The following is a 10004-nucleotide window of genomic DNA, read 5'->3' as shown; positions in this document are numbered from 1 at the left end:
GTCTAAGAACAAAAGCTACTGAAATACACTATAAAATGAACGAAATTAAACCTAGCTACTGTTCTCTGAACTCTCCAATAAGGAGGCATGGCTATGGCTTTTATAAAAGGAAATTAGGGCTAGAAACCCATGTAAAATGACTACTCTAGCCCCCTCTAGGGTTCCTCTCTTGCTAGAGACAACCAAGAACACGAACCAGCGTGTTCTGCCGCGAAAATCAGAGGGAGAACTGCTTTTTGTCATGGAGAAGCTCCTGATTGGGTGTTCTGGCGCGCTTCTGCAAAAATAAGTTCTGGGAAATTTCGATCGATCGATTAATATTCGATCGATCAACTTCGGGAAAAATTCGATCGATTGAGTTCTTCAGAACTTCCGAATTTTCCAAGCAATTCCACATGAATTTTGCAATTTCTCACTTATTGACCTACAAAACATAAAAAATACAAAAACTAACTAAAGCATCAGAAAATAACAAGGCTAAAGGTCTAACTAATGTAAATCAAGGGGTCTAAATACACAATATTTGGCACTTATCAGAAACCACGGGGCACATCCTATGGAGTTGTTCGTTAGCCAAAGATGTGTGGAGTATGTGTGGCAGAAGATTATAAAAAAGCAGTGTGAAGAATGAGGAATTTATTCATATTGCAGAAGAGTTGCTTGAAAAGTTGGATGACAAAGAGTTTTTTATTTTGGTGGTAGTGGCTAGAAATTTGTGGCTTCGGAGAAACACTGTAATTTTTTTGGGGGGGATATTTAACCATCCTAATCTTATTGTTAGGAAAGCGTTAGAATTCATTGAGGAATTTAAAACTGCCAATGCTAAGCTGCATGCTGAAAGTGAGGGTTCTTCTTCGTCTATTCAAAAGTGGATAGCGCCCATAGTGGGTCATGTAAAGATTAACTGGGATGCAACGGTAAATAAGGCTGGAGGTAAGATGGGCATTAGGGTGATTGTGAGAGACCACGAGGGAGAGGTTTTTGCGACTTTTTTAGCCCTTCGACAACATATCATTGACCCTGCTACGACTGAAGCTACGACGGCTCTAAGGACAACATTTTTTGCTAGGGAGCTGGAACATCAACAAGTAGAACTAGAAGGTGATGCAATCCAGATTGTACATGCCTTGAATAAAGAAGGAAAAATTGGTGTAGTCATGGCCTCTTAATTGAAGATGCCCGAGTTATGCTTAATAGTTTGTAGTTATGGAGGGTGAACCATATTAGGAGGGAGGCAAATGGATCGAGTAGCTCATAGGTTAGCCAAGAAAACGTTTTCTCTTATGGACAAACAAGTTCATATGGAGGAAGGCTCTCTTTGTATCCTTGACCTTATAACTGCTGTGCGCAATAATCTATAAAATCTACATCTATGAAAGGTCTGCGTGATTAAATTAAAAAAAAGAAAAAGAAAAAAAAAGAAAAGAAAAAGGTTTTTGATATTAGAATATATTAGGGGATTTGATTTCAAAAATTTGATTGTAATTTTTCATAATTAAATTTGATGGTATTCAAAGCAATCGTATATTTTAACATTTGATCCATCTCTTAATATAATTTAGGCCTAACTAAACGGGTTGGCACATTTTAAGGCCATCTCCTGGAACTTTCCTAAGGGCTAACCTAGGGGGCCAAAGACGACATTTTGTTCAGCCGATATTTTTTTTTTTTTTTTGGATGAGTACGGCCGATTAATTATATATAACCTTAAGGCCTAAAAAGCTGATCCAATCCAATGAAATTAATACTAAGGTCCAAATCAGTAGAAAATAAAAATATTTTGGATGATCTGGTACAATCATAAGAAACAAACAAATTAACACGTGGGCCAGATTGGTGTTAAACTATCTTAATGCACTAATCAGACATGATTCTCCTTTATGCTTAAAATTAAAAAAATTAGCCACTAGGAAATGTTGAAGACCATGCTATTTGGTAAGTTGGACGTTTTCATCCGATCCATTGAATAATGTATAAAAACAAGTAATTCTTTGAAAGATTCGTTCGTATGAGCTATAAAAATAATGAAATGTCAACTCCCCATGCACACGAGAAGACAAAACTCCAAGTATTTTCTAGGTACGTAGGGCTGGGAGTCCCTCATTTTCTATACCCAAATTTCTTCTCTTCCACGTTGTTCTATCTGCTAATTTCTTTCTTTAATCCTTCGAATATCTCTCATCTTTCTCTCTTTCGATGGCAACAAATATGCATATGTCACGCATAACTGGCTAGTTTTGTGTGTCCGTTTCCCAAAGACTACGAGGATCGGAGGAGCTTTGCCTTCTGTCATGTGAGCAGAAGCCAAATTCTGTCTTGGCTTCCTCGGAAAGTAAATCCTATAATTAGATGGTACGGATCGGAAAAAGGAAAATATGGGGAGCAGTTTTCAGAATAATCTATCCATGCATCTGTATTGTCTCCTAGCCTTTGTTTTTTCACAGAAATATTTAATATATATAATAAGCATTAGTCTAATTAATTTCTTGGCTACGTTCATTTTTCTTCTTCTGGGACTTGTTCTAATCGCCCTAACTCTTTCCCTTTCCCAATTACCATATATTTGGGGGGTGTGAATGCCATAGTACTAAACCTACTCGCTAGAAAGAACGATCAAGCTTAGTTGGATAAAGTTGTCAATAAAGTTGACAGTGAACTTTGCGCCCTAAAATCGCACTTAGTCAAATAGGTAGGTAATAAGTCTCCGTTCCCTCAAAATCAGCAGACGAAATGCTTGCTTTTTCGCCGATTGCCGTGAGAATTCTACCTGCATTGACCTGATAATTAAAGAATTTTTTATTGATTCAATGACAAATTTGTACTGACAGACCATCTCAATTTTATGTCAATCGTATAATAGTCTATTAAATAGTATTACTTGTATTAATCTAATTAGATAAAGCCCGGAATTCAATTTCTGTTAATTTGGAGCATATATATCATTGGAATGTAACAACTTAAATCTTTAATATATTCTTTCTTGCTTGTTCTTTCCCCAGACAGTGTAGAGGTTGAAGTCTTAATTTGTTAGTGTGCATGTATGAAACCATTATTCTTCCTGCAATAGAAAAGGTTCGAAAATGATGAGTCCCATCCTAAAATTGACTAGTTTGAGAGTTTCTAGATCTCACTCACCCCACATAATTCTGTCATGTATATTCAAAGCTAGGACTATATTTGTTGAATATATATATAGGACCAATAAATTAGAAGACGTGGCAAAATAGGGGAAATAAAATAAAGAGTGGGAACTAACAATAACATCATAGAGACAAAGAAAAGAGGTGATGATAATATGTGAAGAAAGTCTTAGTTTAGGTGGGAAGAAATTGACAGGTTGATGAAGGAAATGGCCCACGCATTTCTTACGGCCATGTCTCGACTAACTCAATGAAGAAAACAAAAAAAACTGTTATTCATAAAATAACAATGGAAGGAGTCTCTAACAGAGGTCAACAATTAAGATAATCACGAGCAAGCCACAAAGAGAGATTTTACAGGGACAACTGTCAAAGAGGAGGGGGGAAGAAGAAAAGGCTGAGAGCAGTCACATGATTTCCAACAGCCCAAAGGGACCAGTCGCATCTGTATCCATAATGTGAGTATTATTGCAATTTAAAGACCACAAGTGGTGTGTCCGAATATCGTTGATTTCTTAAAAAAAGACCATCAGTCGTCTTAGAATATATCATTATTCCTCTGCTGGATGAAACCAGAAAACATCCCAAAACCAACGTTCTTCTCTCTCTCTCTCTCTCTCTCTCATATGATCTCTGTCGAACTTCCTTAGAAAAGCTTGCAGCGTAGGAGGCCAGTATGCGAGGATCAGCTCAGAAATTCGTTTGATCGTATCATTGATCGGCGACATGGAAGGGGGAAAACTCGTGAGGTTGCATGTTCATCGTCAATGGTTTGTATTTAGGAAAAAAAAACAAGAAAATAAAGTTGTATGTGTGATGTAGTTACTATATATCTTTCTGCTAGTTTATGCTAAAGATGAACTCAAGATCTTATGCTTTCAATATCGCGTCACTTGGGTGTAGTTCTTCCTCTTTTGTGAGTTTTGTTTGGTTTTTTTTTTTTTTTGATGAATGAATTTTGTATTAACACAAAACAAGAAATACACCACACTCTAGCAGCTAAGCTAGAACAACAGATGCTAAAAAAACAGAATCTAGATAATCCAAAGCTTTCTAAACCAGCTAACAACAATACAACCGAATCTCTATCAATACAAGACATCATGGGCTATACCCCAATTTCTACAAATTTCTACATTTAGATCATTCTTTTTAAATTTTCTCTTCACCCTAATTCTATTTTTTACATCCCGAACAACCTCATGAAGCACTTTCTCCTCAGCTTTAGGATGATTTCGATGTCTAATATCACATATTCCTCTTTTGTGAGTTTTTCCCTGCAGATTGCTTATGAATCTAAATGGAACTTTCAAGAGTTTCCGAAAGAATCATTAATTACTTATCTTTTTAAATTCATTCCTTTCATTTTTTCTCATGACCTAACTCTATAATCTTAGAGAAAGCTTGGAAATATAGTTATCTAATTAATATTAAACAGCTACTCCAATATCATTGATTTGTCGATCTCTTCATTAAATGATCATTTTCTGAAGAAAGAATCAAGGGAAAAACTAGCAACCTTGTTTTTTAAATGGACAAATATTTGCTTTTGCCATTTGATCACATGGACCCATTTGATCGCTCGTGCTCTAAATATTGATTAGGTTACAAAATGAAAATACGATGCACTGATTAACAGTTGGAGAACATCAATCCGATACCTATAATCCCTACTTAGTTAATTAGTTAGATCGGGGTAAATTCTGTCTTTCCATTCACCATGTTACTGTAACTAATTATATTATTGGAAAATGTTAATTTTCCGATTACCATTTGATAACCTTACCAAGTTGCTTCTTCGTTAACTTGATACTTAGTTTGCAGCATAACTTGTGATCATGCAAAATGTTTTAGTTCCCCCTTTTTCTCAATTTCTTTGCTCTATTTTTTTTTGGCCATATTAGTTCGCGGTAGTTTCCTTTCCTTTTTTATCTCCTGAACACAGTTCTTGGGGTGAATTTGTCAGACTACGTCCACTCAATAGTCAACTCTTTAGTCTGTACATGTGCATGTGTGTGTGTATTTCTCTGTTGGTACCATAGCTAGCTACTTGGATGAGCTGGATAGGAAAGAGAGTAGTGTTGTTAGTCTGTGAATTCAAAATACTTAAATTGATACCATTCTCTCAATTGAAATTCTTTAAATCAAAAACTACTGCCATTTATAAAGGTGGATGAGACAGCTTATGTCTATGGTTTCAATATTAAATGTCTCCTGCAATAAGTTTCCACAGTTAGCTATCAACTAAAATAAAGTCCTCTAAGATCAAAGACTTGGAGTAATTAAAACTCTTTAAATGATTTGGATTAGGTGCTGTAAAAATACTTTAATTTTTTCAAAGGCCCAGATTTAATTTCAATTCATTATTAAGTTGTTGCGGTTGATATATGTTCATGAACAGGAAGAGATTTTAAAGTTCAATACATAAGTTCTTCTGGGTTTCAAAAAAGAAAAAGGAATAAAGCAAATAGAAATCATTTATGAGAGCAACAACAATACGTTGGATATGGTGACCATCACTCTTCAAGAACAAATTTTAATAAATAGAGAGCACACAGCACCTCCAAGATTTATATAGATGTACACATGTATGTATATTGATTTGTACTTATAAAGTTTGACAGTCTTCTTATAGAACATGGAAAAGATGTATATGCTTGCAATATCTTAATTACCACTTGTTAGGCAATTAATCAAGTACATAAACAAGAACCAGGCGCAATTCTCTTTCCTTTTCCATGAAATGTAGTTATTTATGGCCTTAAACAAGTTTACATCATTAATTTCGGCTCTTTTTTTTTTTTTTTCAGCAATATACCAACTGAAGAAGGAACTCAATTTTGGGAGCTGAGGTGATATAAAGAAAATCCAAATAGGTATGACAGAAGGAGCAGAGGTGTATTGTGAAGAAAAGAGTGACAGAAGTGATCAGGAACAGGCTGAAAACGCATCTGTAGTGTCTTTTGACTTAAATGAAGAAGCCAGCAGTCAAGACGATGATAATATCGCAGAGGTAGCTGAACTCAGCGGTGAGGATAATGATAAAAGAACAGACGGGAATTCAGCCAACAATGATACCTCTGGTGATGGTGAAGGAAATGAAAGGACGGCTAAAGTTAGGCAATACGTTAGATCCAAAATGCCTCGGCTTCGATGGACTCCTGACCTCCATCTATCTTTTGTTCATGCTGTTGAAAGGCTCGGTGGACAAGAGAGTGAGTTTCAATCATATACTTAAGAGAAATGATGTAGTAGTGAAAATCAGTCATTAACTTTTTTTCCTTTTTACAGTCCCTTGTTTATTCAGGCTGATTTTCACTGCCATCTCAGTTGTACATCAGTTGTATAACAATTTACTAAACAACATTTCTCTATACTTAATTAATTATAGAAAACGATGATATATATATATATATATACAAAATCTCAATAATGATATTCATAATACCTCTTTTCTCCCCTCTATGAGATGTTGATAGAGGACATGAGTTATATTTTGCCCTATCTATTTAATTACTTAATACTCATCTGGATTGGTGCAGGAGCAACTCCCAAATTAGTTCTTCAGCTAATGAACGTTAGAGGACTCAGTATTGCCCATGTAAAGAGTCACTTGCAGGTACTGCAAACGGTATAATTATGATTATATCTCTAATTTATTTTTGCTAGTTGTCGTTTACTAATTTGGAATTCCTTATTTCAGATGTACAGAAGTAAGAAGCTTGATGAGGCCGGGCAAGGTGAAGTTTCGTTATTCTTAGCTTATGACATAGTAGTGATGATCTAGGGGAAAAAAAGAGGACTCCAACTTTAAGTTTGAAGAGAAACATTGGATATATACAGAAAGATTTACAGAGAGAATAAAAACTAATCAGTAACTACTATATTAGAAACCTTCAACTTAAAGCCTTGAATATTCAATTAATTATTTAAAAGTGGGTGAATTAATTAATGTAGGGTTAGGGTTCGAACTAGGATAAAAAATAATAAATTTAATTATTTAATTAATATTCTAACAATATATACATAAACTTGTAAATGAGAAGTGTTTGATAAATCTAGAACAAGAAACAAATAATACCAATTGGTTAATAAAACTTAGAAAATCTTCCAGCTTCATGGTACTTTTAACGAAGGCATTATTGTATTTTTTATCAGAAGTTGTGATCGATATTGTTTCTTAGTACTGCACAGCTATAGTACTCTCCAACTTTTTCCATTGGAATTTAAAATTTATCAGGTACGTATAGTTTAAAAGAACCAAATAACCTTCAAATTCCAAACGCCGAGGATGAGTTAATTAAGGAGACAAAAATATAGTTCAGAATACTCATGAAACTGCGTTTGTTTTTTGTTTTTTGTTTTTTTCAGTACTAGGTCAAACTTACAGACCATTGCAAGCTGGAAGAAATCATATTCAAAGCATGTCGCACCAAACAACGAGTATTCATCAACAATTCAGAATGGAGAATGGAGGAATAGTTCTAGCAAGACATTCTGATGAGTATAATGTTGCTCAGGGTATTTTGCAGTCTTCACTCTCCCAACTACCGTTAGATATCAAAGCTAGCTTTCCAAGGTAATTAAAACTAATATTAATTTCTAATAAAGTTCCTACCATACTGCATATAATCACCTACTCCCCTTACTGATGTGTTATGGCTATTAAGAGAGAAGTTGGCCGGTCATATTTACTCTTTCAAGTTAAGAAGAGTCCCCACTTAATAATAACCTAGTCAAGAAAATGGGGCTTGTCCCACATAATTCAAGGAGCGGGAGGCGAAATGAGTTCTTAAGCATCACGAGTCTTTTTTCAATCAGCAATTATCTTGATGGAGTACCTTTGTAGGTCTCGCTTCTGAACCATTCTCTCATAATTAGGTCCGACAGTACTATCATTTTCCTCTTACCTATCAAGGTTAATTGGCATATATTGATTAAAAAAAAAATTCCTAGTAAATTTTTCCAACATTGCTAATGGCACTCTAGGAAACACAGAAATTGCTTCTTTTTTATTTTTTTATTTTATTTTTAAAAAAATTATGAATAACACAGAAACTGCTTCGAATTCATGCTGCTCTCTCTCTCTCTCTCTCTCTCTCTCTCTCTCTCTCTCTCTCTCTCTCTCTCACATATTAACAGGCAGCAGCAGTACTGGCCTACTAATCAGCATGGCGTAACAAGGCAAAGTTACATAATAAGCAAAGATGTGGGACGAGACAAAGGTTTGATCAGCTCAACTGCCTTCCAAACGCAAAGCAAGTTATCAGCTTCAAACCAAACTCCTCCAATGGATACGAGCATGGGAATAGGTCCCATTAGACCTAGCCGATTTCTTGAGGAAAAGAGATGGCCTCCATTCGAAATGATTAGTGGTCCATGGAAAGTAAAAATGGCTCCTACTAATATTGCGTGGGTTAGTGACGGGACCAAGTTCGTTGAGGAAACCTACAATACGAGACCCACTGAATGGAATCTTGTAAACAAGACAAAGGTTAGACAGTTGCCATCAACCACAGACGATGTTGTCAGCAATTCCATTAGCTTCAAACCAGAGTTTGAGCCCCCATTTCGGCTTGAGGTAACTTTTTTAATTTCAGAAATACCGTTTGGCTAGGGTTTTTCAGGTGGGCAGTTATCAGCTTTCCACCCGTATGCATAGGTTACAGACATATCTGATATTCGCACACGTATGTGCGGATAATGAAATATGGATGGGCAGAGACGAATATATATCCATCTTTGTCTACATATATAGTTTCGTCTTATAAAACAACGTCATATCGTGATTTAATCCCATTTATGAACCTTATTTCTGTTTTTTTTTTTTTTTTTTACTATAAAACTATTTCTTCTGATATCCGCACACATGTATAGATAACGGGCAGAATATGGGTCGGCGAGGCGAATATATATGTCTCTGCCTATATATATATATGTATATATATAAAATAGTATTCTCTTATAAAACAACGTCGTTTCGGATTTAATCCCAACTATGGACATTATTTTAGTTTATACTTATTTCTCTTTAAAATGCAGTTGAATGAAGAGAGAAAATTGAAGGACAAAGAACGGTTTCCTGATCTTCAGCTAAGACTTAGCCAGAGAGTTGGGGTAGACGATGATGATGAGAGTATGCATGAAGAAGGAACACATGAAATTAGCACTAAGCTTGCTCTTTCTTAGCTCATATTTGTCAAGGCAGCTTGCACAGTCTACTTACACATTCATACAGATTACAGACACAAAAATCTGGTGCAACAGAAGGAGGCCAAATTGAGAGTGAGTGCTTGGGATTTGATTATGTAAAAAAAAAAAAAAAAAAAAAATCACCACAGGAGTGAGATCGTTCTAAGTGCTTGTCTTTAAGCCATTAGAAGCATATAAATGCTTTCGGTAATTCCTTGACTATGTCATCCAATCTCCGTAAAGGTATACCCAACATTAATTTTGTGGTGGAGGACACTCATTCTTTGTCTACACATGTTCTTTCACAGATAAAGTTTGGTGTACGTAAAAGGAGCTGCAACTTGTGACCTGATTGATAGCTCACCTCCAATATAAAAAGCTCCCATTTCTTCAAGTTTTTCCCCTGGATATAAGACATATGGCATTACGTTAAATTTCTCTCAAATACAAACAAAGCATACAAATGAACTCCTTCCCAACCCTTAAACATATCTTCCGGTAAATTTTTTTGTTTAACAACGATAACAAAAAAATTAATTTAGACAGATGATTGAGAAGACCGCAACAATAGTGACTTCATAGCAACAATTACTGTAACGCCCGACTGATGCAAGAGGATCCGAGTCAGATGATACTAAGCTATCAGATTGTACATTGATGACGTTGAATTAC

At 35.4% G+C, this 10004-nt stretch overlaps 1 protein-coding gene across 2 annotated transcripts; it reads left to right on the top strand.

Annotated features, from left to right (window-relative positions):
* The first annotated feature begins 3449 nt into the window (after nucleotides 1-3449).
* On the top strand, nucleotides 3450-9726 carry LOC133867776 (two-component response regulator ARR10-like). 2 transcript variants are annotated; one of them, XM_062304537.1, is made up of 8 exons: nucleotides 3451-3598; nucleotides 3791-3910; nucleotides 5951-6355; nucleotides 6683-6759; nucleotides 6844-6880; nucleotides 7512-7719; nucleotides 8283-8721; nucleotides 9183-9726. In XM_062304537.1, the coding sequence occupies exons 3-8, from the start codon at nucleotides 6019-6021 to the stop codon at nucleotides 9327-9329; spliced, it is 1245 nt and encodes a 414-aa protein (XP_062160521.1). In that variant the 5' UTR covers nucleotides 3451-3598; nucleotides 3791-3910; nucleotides 5951-6018; the 3' UTR covers nucleotides 9330-9726. The 2 variants fall into 2 exon arrangements, with proteins under 2 accessions (XP_062160522.1, XP_062160521.1); XM_062304538.1 differs by lacking the exon at nucleotides 3791-3910 and having other exon boundaries at nucleotides 3450-3598.
* Nucleotides 9727-10004: the final 278 nt, after the last annotated feature.

The sequence above is a fragment of the Alnus glutinosa genome, chromosome 5 (assembly GCF_958979055.1).
Source record: "Alnus glutinosa chromosome 5, dhAlnGlut1.1, whole genome shotgun sequence".
In the NCBI taxonomy this organism is placed as follows: Eukaryota; Viridiplantae; Streptophyta; class Magnoliopsida; order Fagales; family Betulaceae; genus Alnus; species Alnus glutinosa.
Note: the sequence above shows the minus strand (reverse complement) of the source record. Positions and strands in the feature narration are given on the sequence as shown.